This window comes from Notolepis coatsorum (genome assembly GCF_963971535.1).
Source record: "Notolepis coatsorum genome assembly, chromosome: 7".
In the NCBI taxonomy this organism is placed as follows: domain Eukaryota; kingdom Metazoa; phylum Chordata; class Actinopteri; order Aulopiformes; family Paralepididae; genus Notolepis; species Notolepis coatsorum.
In genome coordinates this window covers 130,953,937-130,970,869 of record NC_140171.1, presented here as the reverse complement: position 1 = coordinate 130,970,869, position 16,933 = coordinate 130,953,937, and the positions used below count along the sequence as shown (strand labels likewise).

General features: G+C 45.0%; 1 protein-coding gene across 1 annotated transcript in view; it reads left to right on the top strand.

Annotated features, from left to right (window-relative positions):
- LOC311232149 (alpha-1,6-mannosylglycoprotein 6-beta-N-acetylglucosaminyltransferase B-like) overlaps nucleotides 1-16,933 on the top strand; it is a gene marked incomplete at both ends in the record, with an annotated part of 487,590 nt that overhangs the window by 434,483 nt on the left and 36,174 nt on the right. The window contains 2 exons of the mRNA XM_084318847.1: nucleotides 1,885-2,031; nucleotides 2,563-2,679. Of these exons, the coding sequence (XP_084174973.1) occupies nucleotides 1,885-2,031; nucleotides 2,563-2,679 (264 nt within the window). The remainder of the gene's footprint in view (nucleotides 1-1,884; nucleotides 2,032-2,562; nucleotides 2,680-16,933) is intronic.

The window sequence follows — 16,933 nt, the reverse complement described above, 5'->3', positions numbered from 1 at the left end:
GTGAGCATAAGAACTAGGCTGTGTTATTTTCCCTTCTTTCACACACAGTATCCCAGTCCTCTTGTTTTCCTGACTTCCTTTAAGTGAGCCCCTTGTACAGTATAGGGAGGTGTAGTCTGACGTCACTTTAGTTTCCCGTGCGGTCCACCCGTATATGGATTTATCATTGGGAAAATGTATTATCGGCTATTGTAATAATTCTGCCTCATGAACATTGGCAAGCTTTCCATTTTTGCACAAAATGAGTTCCCTTCTATCACTAACATTATTGTTTAAGCATTTTTGGTTAAATGACTATTAACTAACGTTACTGTTACTGACTGTTGTTAGACAGTATACATTACCCACCACTCAGAAACAACTTGAAGCCATCCCTCAATCTCGTCTTCCTCGTAGTCGGGGTCACTCTCCGGATCAAAAACGTATGCTTGCGCCATGTTTGTGTACGAGTTCACTTTGCATGCGTATGGGCGGAGCTACAGGTGGGGGTCTCTCTCTCTCTCTGTCACTCAAATCGCATTCCGAGTATGGGCGTGGCCAAGCCTCAAAACATCTTAAAATGTTGAGGTAGACAAATGCTGTTTTTGAGTACTTGATTAGAAAAAAAAATTATTTAAAAAAAAAAATAAACCTTACATATGTGTTCCATAAACTCACAGGAATTGTGTAAAAGTGCCCAAATAGTGAAAGAAATTGTAAAATAGTTCCCCTTTAAAAATGTTTGGTTGAAATAAATTATACAGAATTATTTTATGATTACGATTGCTATTGATATTGTGTGTCCGGGCCGCATCCACAGGAGTTCTGATGAAGGCATACGGCGCAAAGGAAGATTTCCAAACAAAACTTATCAACAAAAATAACTTAATAATAGCTTCTCGTGCTGTGGGAGCAGAAGTTATTGGTAAAACAGGAAACGACGGGATTCATGGGAAATGTGGTCTTATCATGATCTCATTTGTTTACTTTATACAGTACTGTATATCACAGTCAATATAGCAATGATATATTTTGTTGAAAGTTCTCCTTGTAGCTACTTTATTGTCTCATATCTCTTCTGTCTCACTTTCTCTGTCACTCACCCACACTCACACCCCCCCCCCCCCCCCCCACACACACACACCCACACACACACAAGGACACACTCTGCCACATGGTACACAAAAACACACACATAGAGACCATACAGCCACAGCAAGCTACAGTAGGTAACTGTTATGTGGCATAAATAACTCACCAATCAAGATGTTTCCTTTATGCCACATAATATACTTCATAAAACAACACAAACACCTGTATTAGTTAATAATAGGGAGGTGTAGTCTGATCACTTTAGTTTCCCACGCGGTCCACCCTTTGGGAAAATGTATTATCGGCTATTGTAATAATTCTGCCTCATGAACATTGGCAAGCTTTCCATTTTTGCACAAAATGAGTTCCCGGCCTTCACTAACATTATTGTTTAAAATGTTTTGGTTGAAATAGAATTATACGTAATTATTTTATATTTATATAATTTTATTATATACGGATTAATTGCGAATTGTTGCATGTTGAGCTATAGATTGTGGATGAATACACACAGAAAGGTACACCATGCCAAAGTTCAAGCTTTATTTGTTTTAAATGAGACGATTTAGAAATGTGTCCATTGGAAATATATAGCAATTTCAAGTGAGGTGGACCGGCCGGAAACAACAATGACGTAACCACTACACCTCCTTATACCTCGTAAAACAACTCAAACACCTGTATTCTTATAGTAGTTTATAATACACCTCATAAAACAACCCAAACGCCTGTGTTCTTATCGTAGTTTATAATACACCTCATAAAACAACTCAAACACCTGTAGTCTTATAGTAGTTCATTTTTCCTTTCCAGCTCTTCATCGGCTTTGGCTTTCCCTATGAAGGCCCCGCCCCTCTGGAAGCCATAGCCAATGGCTGCATCTTCTTGCAGCCCAAGTTCCACCCACCCCACAGCTCACTCAATCACGAGTTCTTCAGAGGCAAGCCTACTTCTAGAGAGGTAAGCTGCTATTAGTCTATTAGTATTAAGCAAAGTCGCTACACAAAATGCCCATGCTACTCGAGACAACAACAAGTTGTTCCTTATTCCTATATGATGTGAATACAGCATTTGTACTTTAGATGATAGGATCACATGGAGGCAGCCTCCCTGCCACTGTCTACTAGACCACATGTCCTGTTCTTAGACTCCACTCCTCTGCATCCAGGATGTCTCTACCTATATGCTAGAAAAGCTTATCCTGTTCTGTTCTGTTCTTGTGATTGGGATTGCATTATGGTCCCATTCACACTGAGGATGTTTCAAACTGGGATGTTTGTGTATGTAACATCTCGACGGCACTGTAAATGAGTTTAATTACTCAGTGTATTATCGAGTATAAATAGAGATTGAATGTATCACTTTATTCCAGGGAACACTAAGAGAACCCAGCCGTGTGACGGAGTGTATCACTTTATTCCAGGGAACACTAAAGAGAACCCCATGTTAAATGTGAGCAGTGCCTTGCTCATGCTGCTGTCCTGTCCCCAGGTGTCTTCCCAGCATCCCTATGCAGAGCAGTACATCGGCAGGCCTCACGTGATGACTGTGGACTACAACAACTCTCTGGAGTTCGACTCTGCCATCAGAGAGATCATGGGGACCAAGGTACTCTACTCACCGTACTGTAGCTACATGAGAGAAACCTTATTTACTGTCCTCTACAGCAGGGGTTCTCAACCTTTCTGCTGCCAAGGCACCCCTGTGTTCAATAAAATATTCCAGGGCACCCCTTTTTTGCTACAATGATGACAAAAGTGCTTGCTTTCAAAATAATGTTTATTTAAGAAACCAGGAAACACATTTGTGTGTATATGCAGGCTATATAATGCATTATTAACAGGTGTTTCAGGTCTAAATAGCTTAGTACTGTTGACATTACACTGCTTGTAGTAGTAAATCAAATAGCATATTTCTTTAGTGATCCTTTTCTGTATTTAAAAAAAAATACATGATTTTCAGTTTGAGAAATGGTCACACTTATCCAAATGTGCAATTTTTATGGAAAAGTGTGCAGCTGCAACAGATAGCACTTTATTGATAATTTTCTGTAATCTTATTTAAAGTGCTATCTGTTGCAGCTGCACACTTCCATAAAAATAGCATATTTGGATAAGTGTGACCATTTCTCAAACTGAAAATCATGTATTTTTTTTTAAATACAGAAAAGGATCACTAAAGTGCTATCTGTTGCAGCTTCACTGTTCTCCATAAAAATAGCATATTTGGATAAGTTTGACCATTTCTCAAAAACAGAAAATCATGTATTTTTTTTAAATGACAGAAAAGGATCACCAAGTTACCATTTCTCAAAAAATATAAATAAATACAGAAAATAAGCACTCGTTCACTCAGTGGACATTTCTAGCTCAATGCGAGGTCTGCTGCTGCTGGCTAATAATACGGTCAATACGTGGGGAGATCTTTGACAAGGCAACACGCATGTCATCCTCAAGGCTCAACTTGGCCCTATATTTTGTTTTCAGAGCTGTCACGGATGAAAAGCCAGCTTCACACAGATGATATGTGGGGCTGAATGGTATCAACACCTTAACTGCTGCATCATGAGATATTTGGTACTCAGCACCACACTCTGAAACTAGCTCTCCAGGTGGTATCAGATGAGATTTCAATGAGTTCTTCCAAGAGTTTGGATGGAGATGTGTCAGGAAGCTTTGTCTCAATGTTGTCTGTAAAGTTTTTTTTTATCCAGAGTAACTTGGTGATCCTTTTCTGTGTTTTATTAAATAATGATTTTCAGATTTTGAGAAATGGCCACTTATCCAAATATGGGATTTTCATGGAAAACAGTGCAACTGCAACAGATAGCACTTTAGTGATAATTTTCTGTAATCCAAAAAGAATAATAAAAAAAAAAAACATAATTTTTTATTTTATTTTTTTTTTATCTCAAGGCACCCCTGGCAGCTCTCTGTGGCACCCTAGGGTGCCGCGGAACCCCTGTTGAGAACCGCTGCTCTACAGTCATGCACTCTTCCTAATATACTAACATATACTCGACACTGTAGCACTCCAGTCTGAACAATTTGATGGAAATTGTTACTCAGCTGATAGAGTTGTACCCTTCCTACTGACTTGTCGTACAAAACTTGTAAGTCGCTTTAGATAAAAGCGTCAGCTAAATGACAAAATCTAAATGTATATGTACATGAACATTCTCAAATTGGGGTCATTGAAGGGGTTTGCTATCAAAATGAAGAATAGTTACATTTCACTATAATTTCATCCATAAGCAGTGATGCAGTGGTGGTCCCACACGGTACCACGCCGTCCCAGCAGTTTTTTCTGAGCAGAAGTATGCGCACGGATGTGCACGCACGTGCACGCGGGCGCACACAAAAATGCGTCCGCAACTTTCACTTGACTCGTCGCGCCGTGCGCCAAGTACCAGCACTTATCTATCACCTAGACTTTGCATAATAATAGGATACCAATAACATAACAAAGAACGAGAAGTGCAAAACCAAAATACAAGCCCTGTGGGGGTTTGCTTGAGCTGTGGAGCTCTCACTATGTGACAAATGGTCCCGACTGGAAGGATGAGACATTAAGTTGTGCTTCAGAAGGAAACTGTCCTTCTGTAAACTAAGTTACATTGTTAATTTAGTTTGTATTTACTTTTCTATGAATCTAGTTTAACAGGGTTCCGTGGTCTACTTTGTGTTGCTTTAGGGGTCCTTGACGTGAACATTTTTCAGAACCACTACCATACATGATGTAACACGTGCAACCTACGTGGATAAAGGGAGTACTGCTGGTCACCATGGTATATAGAAATGTAATCATGTTGTCATGATCACTACGCATGATCACTACGCCATCAATTCAACATTAACTTTAGAGGTCCTAAACTCTGGAACACTCTAAGTTCATCATTCAGGTCAACAACCTCCTTATCTATCTTTAGAAAGCAACTAAAAGGCCATTTAATTTCATCATAAATCATCAACTTATTAAGTTAGTCCTGTGTAACAGTGTTACCCATAGGTTCTTTTGTTCTTTTTCTTCATCTCCTCTCCTTTGCCTTCTTGTACTTTTTTTTCTTTTCTTGTCATTGGCTCTTGTTGCTGTGTTTTAAACATGATATCTATCCATGTCTATCTTCCATTTTTTCGTTATAGTGTTTGCCTTACAGTATGTCTCTAATCTTGTTTTGAGTTTCTTTCCTTGACCATCTTTACATGTATTTAGTTCATATTTGATTATGGACATTGATGGGATCGGAGTGGAACCCTTTGGGCTTCATTCCCTCCTTAGTACTGTTTTTAAATAATGTGCTAAATAAATAAACTAAGCTAAACTAAACTAAACATGTTGTTCCTCAGTGTGAATGGGACCATAATGAAATCCCAATAACAAGAACAGAACAGAACAGGATAAGCTTGATTGATTGATTGATTGATTGATTGATTGATTGATTGACTGATTGATTGATTGAGTGATTGATTGATTGATTGATTGAGTGATTGAGTGATTGATTGATTGAAAACTTTATTAACAGATTGCAGAATGGGTACAGTACAGTACAGCTCAATACATACAATTGTTAAGGGGATGCAGACCAGAGAAAGACTTTCATCTCGTTTACATCAGGGTCCCCCATTTTCAATTCATCATAACATATATGACATACACGACATACAGATAGACAGTACTGCTATCTATACATTTATGACATACCAGATTTGCAAATACAGTACTGTTTGTGATACAAAAATAGTCCAGAAAAGAGAGTATATACATTTGACGTAGAAACTGTACATTGGAGGAGGTTGGGTAGGTGGGGTGGGGTTGGGGGGTGGGGGGGGACTGTACATTGGAGGTGGTTGGGTGGGTGGGGTGGGGGGTGGGTGGGTTGGGTAGGAGGGATGGGTGGTTGGGGGACACTGTACAACTGTACATTGGAATATTTACAAAATCATACTTGGTCATTTACTGTACATTGGAGGGGGTTGGGTTAGGACATTTACAGGGGCCAGTTTCGAATTGCAGTCTCCCGTAGGTGTTCTTTGAGAGTGTTTTTGAAAGTGGGTAGTGATTCACATTCCTTTACAGCTTTGGGTAGGGCGTTCCACCTTGATGTGGCATAATTGCTAAACGTGTTTAGTCCCTTGTTTGAGTCGAATCTGGGTTTAACATGATTTGTGGAGCTCCCTCTGGTGTTGTGATCGTGGTATTCACTGACCTTTGGGAAGTATTTTGACATGTACATGGGTACCTTGGTCGTGTAGTGTATCTTGTAGACCAGGCCCATTTCAAGTTGCTGTACTCTGCCGTCTACTCTAAGCCATCCTAGGTTGTCAAAGTGAGCAGGGGTGAGGTGGGTTCTAGGAGTAAGGTCAAGCAGTAGTCTGACCAGTTTGTTTTGAGATGTTTGTAATTTAGTTTTTAGAGCCTTTGAGGTGCTTTGGTACCATGAGGTGCAAGCATAGTCGTAGTACCCTTGAATGAGTGCTCCTGCCAGAGTCTTCAGGGTATTCTTGTTTACCAGTGAGGAGATCCGGTACAAGAATCGAGTTTGTTGGTTGACCTTTTTTATTACATTGGATGCCATTTTGTCACAGGAAAGATTTGCCTCTAGCATGGAACCCAGGTAGGTAATTTCTTCTTTCCTTGTGACAATATTGTCACCCACTGTAACTGAAAAGCCGTCGGTCTTGCTGAGTTTGTTATTTGAACCGAAGAGAATGGACTGATTGATTGATTGATTGATTGAAAAGTTTATTAACAGATTGCAGAATGGGTACAGTACAGTACAGCTCAATACATACAATTGTTAAGGGGATGCAGACCAGAGAAAGACTTTCGTCTTGTTTACATCAGGGTCCCCCATTTTCAATTCATCATAACATATATGACATACATGACATACAGATAGACAGTACTGCTACATCTATACATTTATGACATATCAGATTTGCAAATACAGTACTGTTTGTGATACAAAAAGTGTCCAGAAAAAGAGTGTATATACATTTGGCGTAGAAACTGTACATTGGAGGAGGTGGGGTGGGGTTGGGTGGGTGGGTGGGGGCTGTACATTGGAGGGGGGGGTGGGGGGGTGGGGGGGGGGGTTGGGTAGGGGGGGGGGGGGGACACTGTACACTGTACATTGGAATACTGACAAAGCCTTACTTGGTAATTTACTGTACAACTGGGTTAGGACATTTGTAGGGGCCATTTTGTCACAGGAAAGATTAGCCTCTAGGATGGAACCCAGGTAGGTAATTTCATCTTTCCTTGTGACAATATTGTCACCCACTGTAACCGAGAAGCCGTCGGTCTTGCTGAGTTTGTTATTTGAACCGAAGAGAATGGACTCTGTTTTGCCCATGTGTAATGATAGTTTGTTGTCGGCGAGCCATATGCAGATTTTGCCTAGTTCCGAGCTGAGGGCCTTTTCAACCTGTAACTTGTTCTTGTCAGAGACCAGCAGGGCTGAGTCGTCCGCAAACAGGAACAAGTTGCAGTCACAAGCTGACGACATGTCATTTGCATAAATTAGGAACAGTAGCGGTCCTAGTATGCTTCCTTGTGGAACACCACAGCTCACTGTGAGGGGGGGGATAGGGTACCGTTTACCACCACCATCTGTTCTCTCCCCTCCAGGTAGGATTGCATCCAGCTCACTGATAGACTATCAAAACCAATTGCTTTTAGCTTGTCAATCAGAATTGTGTGATTGACAGTGTCGAAGGCCTTTTGTAGGTCCAGCATGACCATGCCGCAGTATTTGCCCGCGTCCACCTTTTGTTTGATGTGGTCGTTTAAATAGAGAAGGCATGTGTCAGTGGAGTGGGATGTTCTGAAGCCAGATTGGAATTCGTAGATTTGATTTTTTTCCGCGAGGTACTTTTCGACCTGTTCGTATAAAAAACTTTCCATGACTTTCGAGATGGAGGTAAGGATAGAAACAGGGCGGTAGTTGCCTGGGTCTAATTTACTGCCCTTTTTGTGCAGGGGTGTTACTCTCGCAATTTTGACGTCCTTGGGGATGTGTCCCTGTTTTATGGAGAGGTTTATTATGTGTGTGATGACTGGGGTGATGGCGGCTGCTGAGTCTCTGAGGAATTTGGAGGGGATGTTGTCATGGCCAGTGTTCGGTTAGAGGGCGCTCCGTTTTTTGAGTACCTCATCTGTTGTTACCATTTACAGTTTGAAGTCGTCTTTGTGAACCCCTAGATTCTTGTAGTATGCTACTATGTGTTCTACCCCATAATGCCCTGAGTGGGAGGGTAGTTTGTTTACCAGTGTTGTGGCTATGTTTGTGAAGAAAATTTTTAAGTAATTGGCTACATCCAGCTTGTCTGTGATGAGCGTGTTATCCATCATTATGTTTATGTTTGAGAATCTGGTTTTAAGTTTTTTACTGCAGCCTACAGTAGTTGATTATTGAGTAATTTCCAAAGTTTACGTCGTTTGTTTTTGTTTTCCTCAGTTTTGTCATTGATGAATTTTTTTTTGCTGTTTTGATCATGACGTTTACGTAATTTCTTAGTCTGTTTCTTTCCAGTTTGAGTTCAGTCACGTGGGGCTTGGAGTTCACTGCTCGTGCTTTTGTTAAGCTTTGACTGACTTTTACGAAACTCAGAGCATTTTTTGTCTCTGGTTTTCATAGCGGTCAGTATTTCAGTGTGCATCCATGGCTCAGCGCGATTGTTTACCCTGGTGGTTCTTAGGGGGGCCATGTAGTTTAGTATTGTTGAAAATTTGGTTTTGAAACCAAACCATGTTTCTTCAACCAGTGTACCATTGAGCTCATCTGACCAGTCCAGGCTCTCCAGTTCAAGGTTAAAGGCCTCGCTAGAGTAGGTTACATATCGTGTAGCTCTGCTCAGCGTCATACTGCACATACTTCACGTCAGTACCTGTGCACTCTCAATGTACCTTTACATACCAACATCTGTCTGGCCACACCCTCATCCGCTACCTATATAAGCAGGGGTGTGGCCATACACTCACCTCCTTCTTCACTTTCACCTCAAGGAAGTGCCTTGTATACCAATCACTCAAAGTTAGGTTGTTTAGACTGAAGAAAGGAGAACAGAAGAGCAAGGAGATACGTTGATGTTATATCTTTGTTTTCTCTCTCACTATTTTCAAGAAAATACGGCGATAATGTCTTCGTCACTGGGGTGTCTGGAAGATGATGATCATTCTGACATCCACCGGCTTTTTCGTATTAGGAGCTTGCGTCGCTGGTCTAATCCCCACCTGCAGTCCTCTATGCTGCGGCTGGATAGGTATTGAACCTTCGGTACTACAGCTGGACTGTGCAGGAGGCGTCGGCTGTTGTGAGAAACTGGCTGCCTCTGGGTGAGTGATGTTTTGCTATGCGAGTACCGGTTGTGTTGCTATGGGGGTTAGCTGCACAATTTTACGAAGGCCGGCTCCAGACTAGTGTGCTTTGTTCGGCCTCTTAGGCGGCGGACGGAGAGTCCTGGTTTGAAGCCCATGATAGTCAAACTAGTGGGCCGCAACCGAGATCTGTGGTTGAAACCCGGGGTCTCTGGACGAGCGGATTCTTCTCTGTCCCGTGAAGGCCCCATCTTTCAAATGAGTGGAAGTTTAAACCCTAAACACGAGGAAAAGTGGGTCTGGATCTTCGTTATCGGAAGCTCCATGCTCAGGTCGACTGCAGCCCATAAGGGAATTGTGCCGACTCCGCTGTATGTCTGTTAAATCACCGTTCTGAAAACGGTGTTGACTTTTTTTTTCTCTTCTCTCTTAGGATGAGGAGGGAGTCAGACGGCGGCCTGTCTGAAGTGTGGCTTATTGTGTTCTTGTGTACAGTTCAGGTGATAGCTTAGCTTGCGTGCTAGCTGGGTGGCCTACCTGTTAGCCAATTAGCTGTTAGCTGTGGCGCTAGCTCATTGCGTTCACTAGGCTAGGAACGTTAGCTTGTTGCTATCAGTCGGCCTGATTGAATGTTAGCTTAATGCTACACTGTTGTACATTGCTGTGTGAATAACAAGCCTTAAGACTCTGACTACGACGTCATCTTTGACAGAGGATGTTAGTCGACCCTACACCGTGTGCCCTGCCAGCGAGGACTTCATCAACATGGAGAACGTAGCGGCTGGTTGGCGCAGCGGACATTGCCCTCGTCACCAACGCAAGAGACGCCATGTTCGACTTCGGCTGTCGCCGTTGACCAGTGTTTGCAGTCCTCTCAGCGCTCAGGGTGTAGGTAGGAGTCCTTTGGACGCTTAACACCTCTTCTTTCCTTCCCTTCTAAATGTTTTCCAAAACGTATGTTGCTGCACTACATTTGGGATACGACATGTGTTGTGTGTGAATTGTCTTGTCGCTGGTATAGGTTCTCTCTACCTAGAAACTCAGCGTTGTTTTTTACGTGAGTAAAATGAACTGGTTTAGTTGTGATGAGAACTTGTGGGTTCATGTAACGTTAGTAACGTGGTTGAGCTCAAAACTAAGTGGGTTGTTTACCCTGCAAAGCTATGCTTAGTGACATGTGATCGAGGAGTAAGTCCTTCACTCAGCCTGTGATGACAATAAACAGGTAGCGTGTTCACATATTAACAGGGCAGTACCTGTTCAACCTGGTCGTATCAAGGGTGAGGTGGGAAGGGGTGATACCCCCGGTTTCCCTGGGGTTTCCCCCCTCCTCTCAAACATGTTTTGTTTACAATATATTGTGTCACTATGTTTGTGGGGATACGGTGTAATCCCTCAGCTTAAACTGCTGGGGTTGTGCTCCTGCTTGAGAAAAGATTTTTTCCTAGGGAAAATATTGTTTTGGTCGCTGTCATGTGGGCTTAGCAAGGCCTGTGGCCAATACAAAATCGAGGACTTGTGTCTTCTCTCGTTATGAAAAACGGCGTTCCTCTTACGGTAGTGAGAGTGTACTTTGCCTTTTTTATTGTGATGAAGGGTTGTGTGTGTTGTAAGATCTACAACTGGTTTAGGTGTTGGCCTACAGAAGCACATGTGTAAGTCTGGTACCGGGGCTCTTAAAGGGGCCCTCTCTAGGTCTGTGTTTTTTCTTTGTAAAAATCAGATGGCTGTTTTCTCTGGGTCTGTGTTTTTTCTTTGTAAAAATCAGATGGCAGGTTTTTCGCACATGAGTCTATGTGAAGCTGTTAAACGCTTCATGTAGCATGCTATGACTGGTGTCATGGCTCTACTTTGTGATTACATCGTATCAGGGGTGAGGGGTCGTAAAGGGGTGAACTGGTAAACCTTCCTCCCCTTTTTCTGATTGGTCAGGGGTTAAAACCCCCTGTCCTTCGGGCTTCCTGTCACGTTGCTGGATCAGCACGTTACAGGGTAGGGGGGGGGGGGAGTTTCCTGGTCCCACGCCATGAAAGATTGGGCGTGTGGACAGCGGAAATTCCCCGCCATAGAGTACGTCACTGGGCGCGTTTCTATTGGTAAGACTTCCGTGGGTTATTCAGGCTCCATGTTATGGACCTCTGTTACAGGGAGTTTCAGAGCCTCCTCCTCAGGGAGTTCAGAGCCTCCTCCTCAGGGAGTTTCAGAGCCTCCTGTGAGTTCAGACCCTCCCTCCCAGTGAGGGAGCCTCCTCAGAGTTTCAGAGCCTCCTCCTCAGATTGTCAAGGTGAGTAGAACTTAAAAAGAAGTTCTGCTCTGTTGTATGTGGTTGCAATATGTCTTTTCAATATATTGCTCACGTGGGAAGTCTCTCTGGAGTAGGTGGACGGGGTATTGTTTAGGGTTTCCCTGACTCCTCGCCTTACAGGTCTGTTGAGTCATGGGTTTCCCCCCATCATAGGGGTACGTCGCTCCCCGTCCCCTCTTATGAAGTGTGGTTGACGGGGTGGTGTTTGCCTCAGCCGCGTCGCATGGGACCCATGTCCGTATAATTTTTTCTTTTTTCTGTCGAAAATTACAAATAAAAAAAACTGCTTCTTGTCGTTCTCCCAGGCTGCTTGGAGGAACAGTATCTGGTGTCTTGTTAGACTATCCATTGATGTGTTTTGGGTCGCGACGTGTACATAGTGCTGGCCCTGGGTGTTTCTGATAGGAATCACGCATGAGGCTTGCGCGCCTTGGTTGCTCATCATTAAAACTGCGTTTTTATGGGGCAACTGGGATGGAGTTTGTCTCTTCCGAGCGCCAGTTTACTAGGTTTGTCTCGACGAATTATCGTTCATATCTGGGGGATGTTAACGGAATAGATCAAAGCATAGGTAGAGGGGTCTCACGCCCTTGGGGTGGGCCACTGAGCACGGTACGAACGGGACCGTCTGGGTGGCGCCCTCTATACTGTTTTGGATCGACACGCGTACCTCCCCCCCTCCTAGTGTTGGGGATGTCGGCGTGATTAGGGCACGGGACTGGTTCTGGTCACGCCGGTCCAGGTCAGTTAACCCGTTGTCCGCCGGGGACGCAGATCTGCTGTTCTGGTACCCTGAGGGACTTGTGCTTTTTTCGGGGGGAAAAATGCCGGGTCGGCCCGGGTGTCACAGGGTTTGGCGTTATGGAGATGTTTGTGGTTGTGTTACTACGTATTACCCCTCACTGTTGCTTGGTCCATGTTGTGTTGTACCTTGAGCTGCGCTAAGGGGGCCTGGTCCTTCTCCATTCTTTTCGCCCATCTCTTCTCCTGCTTATGCATGGCTGAGAGGGGGCTGTTGAGGTGGTTCTTATGGAACTCCTCTGGCATCCCTGTGTACTTCCCGGTCCGCCGGGCCCGGTCCGAAGTTGTTTTCGTCGACCCGTAGGCCTGGGATAACCCCTTTTTGAAAACTACAACACTTGTACTGCGGTATAGCCAGTGTATACCCGCAGGTGTGTTTTGGAATTTTTTCCTGAGGGGTTATAGGAACAACCACCTCATGTTTAACCAAGAGGGTGATTGGTTCCCTGGTGTGTTGGAGCGGAGTCAACTCCCGGGTTAACCGCTTGAGTGTGCCCCTGCACGTTTCATGACGTCTGCCAATCGTGTCAGCCTTCTCTGCCTCGGCCCCTCTAGAGAGTCGGGTTTTTTTTTTGTGGAGGCTGTGACATGGTGCACAACAATGCCAGCATACGCCCCTTCCGCCCGGGTGCTGTTTCAGCTGACCCCTTTGGCGCCTGTCTCGTCCGCAGTGCTCCAGGCTCGGGTCAAGTGCCTGCTCCCGCTGTAGGTGTAGCCTCTTGAGTGCTTCGAGTTACAGCCATGCTGACTGCCTGAGTATACCAGGGGCAGTGAGCCAGGCGGCGTGCTGTTGGGGGGAAGGGCCTGCTCTTGGATGGGCCCTGTCAGAATACGCTGGCGATGTGGGGGGCGGTGTCACTAGTGACCGCCTGGTGAGGTCTCGATGCTGTGGCGTCATTGGCCTCTCCGGGCCCCCTTTTTCCGGGGGGATCCAGTCCCTTCTGGGTCTGGGTCCTCCTCCGCGCTCCGCTGCTACGGCCTTGCCACAGGGTTGAGCTTTGCTCTTGACCCCGTGATTTTGGGGGTGGTAACGAGGTTTGTTACTTCCGTTCGTTCCCTGGTGGCATGCGGGTTGTGCGTGTGCATAGTCGTGGGTGCGCCCCACGGTCTGCTCACCCTGTGCGTTAAGTTGCTCGAGTTCCTCTTCGCACGGTAGGATCCCTCTCCCTCCCGTCCTCCAATAGGGAGGGTCGGGGGGGCTCGGGTCCTCCCCGGTTCTGATGGTTGTGGGGGGCCTCAGTGGGGTACATTTGTCGGGCGTAAGCTCTGCTCAGCTCCTGTGGTGCAGTATGACGCTGAGCAGAGTTACACGATATGTAACGTACGGTTATGTATATAACCATAGTTACATGAGTGTAGTGACGCTCAGCGTCAAGACGCCACTGCGGCCCTTGATCTTGCCTTAAGGTGAAAGATTGAGAAGGAGGTGAGTGTATGGCCACACCCCTGCTTATATAGGTAGCGGATGGGGGTGTGGCCAGACAGATGTTGGTATGTAAAGATACATTGAGAGTTTTTATTCAGTGCACAGGTACTGACGTGAAGTATGTGCAGTATGATGCTGAGCGTCACTACACTCATGTAACTATGGTTATATACATAACCGTACGTTTTGAGGTCTCTAGATGTGACTGTTTTGTGACAGCCAGCCTTTTGTTTTAGCTTTTTGCGGCTACAGAATATCATATAATGATCACTTAACCCGCATGCTATAACCCCTTTATTGGAGATCTTGGACTTGTCAGAGGTCAGGATGAGGTCAATGGTAGTCTGAGTTGACTCACATACACGTGTGGGTTGGGTGATTAGCTGGCTGAGGCCGTGCAGATCACAAAACCTATTGAAGGATTTGAAGACGGGTGCATCTTTTTGTTGCATATCCGTGTTCCAATCCCCAATAAGAATCTTTTCTGCATCCTCAGCTCCAGCTAAGCACACATCCAACACATCATAAAAGCCATTTTGGTCTGGCGGTCTGTAAATTGTGCCGACTAAAACAGATTTAGCCCTTTCAAATAGAATTTCTACAAATACAGTTTCAATAGCCTCATGATCTAGGTCCGTACGGTTAATGAATTTGGTGTCTTTATGAATGTACATACAGACACCACCTCCATGCCTGTTCATGTCATTACGGACTATTGAATAGTTCTCCAATTATATTTCCTGGTCTGTTATTGATGAATCCAGTTTAGTTTCAGAGAAACATAGAATGTTTACCTTACCGCTAATGAAATGTTGTCTTATTTCTGCCAGTTTGTGTCTTAGGCTGTTTACATTTAGATGGAAAATATGTAGTCCGTTTTTGTTTGCTGTGTTGCCTATATCCTTGAGATCAAGGTAGAATTCTTCGTCTGTGGGGAGGGGGGGGGGCTCTGTGATGTCCGGGGGTGGGTGGGGGATCCTTTGATCAGGGTGGGTGTCCCGCGACGGGGGGGGGGGGGGGGCTGTGTTGTTATTATTTGGTCCGTGTGTGGGAGGGGGGATGGGTGTGATTCTTTATCCTGTCCTGGTTCATCTGCTAGCGTCTGTGTTGATTCCGTCTCGATGCCCGGGTGGTGAAATTCCGTGGGGAGGGGGCAGGGGGCTGTGTTGATTCCATCCCGCCGGCTCCCTGTGGTGATGTCTCGCTGACCGGGTGGCTTTCGGTGGGGGATGGGTAGGGTCCTTTGGCTCCGGTAGTTTGCTGTGTTAGCCTGCCGGCTACCTGCGTCACCGTCGAGTTGATTAGCCCCGGTACCTTCTCTCCCATCTCGTCCTCGCGTGTGTTCCTCTGCGGCGGCGTCGGATGTGTTGATTGCTTTGGCGTCGGGTGGAATGTAGGCACCCGAAGCCATCGTTGCATCCTGTAGCGCCAGACCCAGTCGTCGCGTCTGGGTTCGCGTCCTGACGGGGGTCCTGATGGGGGTCCTGACGTGGCTGGGTCCGGGGTTTAGCTGCACGTCTCCCGAGAGTAGCAGGATAAGGGACAAAAAAGTATTTCGGTCCATTCTGCCAGTCGGGGGCCTGTTCTTTTTTTCCGGATTAGCCGTTAATGTTGTGTGAATGGTCGCTGTCCCCACGGCCAGGTGCTTATGCTCCGTGCCGTTTTGAAAATAGCAGTCGCTGTGGACCTCCTTTTCCATTTTTGTTCTTCTCTCCTCTTCTGTCTGGTTGAGCTTCATCGTTGAGTAGAGGTACGAATCCGTTATCCAAAACATAACGAGGAGAAAATGTGCGCAAAATCTTTTTTGCTTGCTGTATTGACGAGGGCTCCGGGAGCTCAGGAATTTGCGACCGTTCATGGCTGTGCCGGATACTGGCTTTTCTAGCATATAGGTAGCCATCCTGGATGCAGGGGAGGGGAGTCTAAGAACATGTGGTCTAGTAGACATGTGGTCTAGTGTGTGTGTGTGTGTGTGTGTGTGTGTGTGTGTGTGTGTGTGTGTGTGTGTGTGTGTGTGTGTGTGTGTGTGTGTGTGTGTGTGTGTGTGTGTGTGTGTGTGTGTGTGTGTGTGTGTGTGTGTGTGTGTGTGTGTGTGTTGTTTACTGATTTTGAAAATTATCCAATGTGCGAAATCCAAATCAGATCACAGCTGTAGGAGTTTTGGCATGGTGCAGACACACACACACACAGACAGACAGACAGACACACACACACACACAAACACACAGACAAACAGACACACACACACACACACACACACACACACACACACACACACACACACACACACACACACACACACACAAACAAACACACAGAGACACACACACACATGGATGGGAATGATACCCCCTTCTTAGCAAAATAAGTTACTTCAAATAGAATATTTGTTGTTTACAGGTTTCTTTTTATTAGCATGGGTTAATATTAGGGTTATGGTTAGTATTAGTGTGTGTGGTTATGTTAACGTACATTAGGGTTATGTTGGCTGATGAACAATGTAAATGTAAAGTGCTGATGTATAGGTACAAGTCAAGTCAAGTCAGTTTTATTTGTATAGCACATTTCCAGGCAGCGGCAGCTGACACCAAAGTGCTTCACAAGCAAGTTGATAAAAACAAATTAGTGTGAGGCAAGGTATAAGATTAAAAGAAAGAAAAAAAAAATAGCAAAGCAATGAAAGCAACAAAAACAAACAGTATGGTGCAAGATATAGGATTAAAAACATAATAAAGCAATGAAAGTAATAAAAACTGGTAGGACACAGTAAAACAAAGAGGATAGAAGGGCCAGGGGTCTAGTGGTGGTTAAGTAGGGGGGAAGGCCAAGGAGAACAGGTAGGTTTTCAAGAGTGATTTAAAAGCCTGTACGGTCTGGGCAGTCCGTACACTGAGGGGGAGGCTGTTCCACAGTCTAGGTGCTGCGGTGGAGAAAGCTCTGTCTCCCCTAGTTTTGAGCCTGGTTCTGGGTACCACCAATAGCATCTGGTCAGCTGATCTGAGGGATCGGTG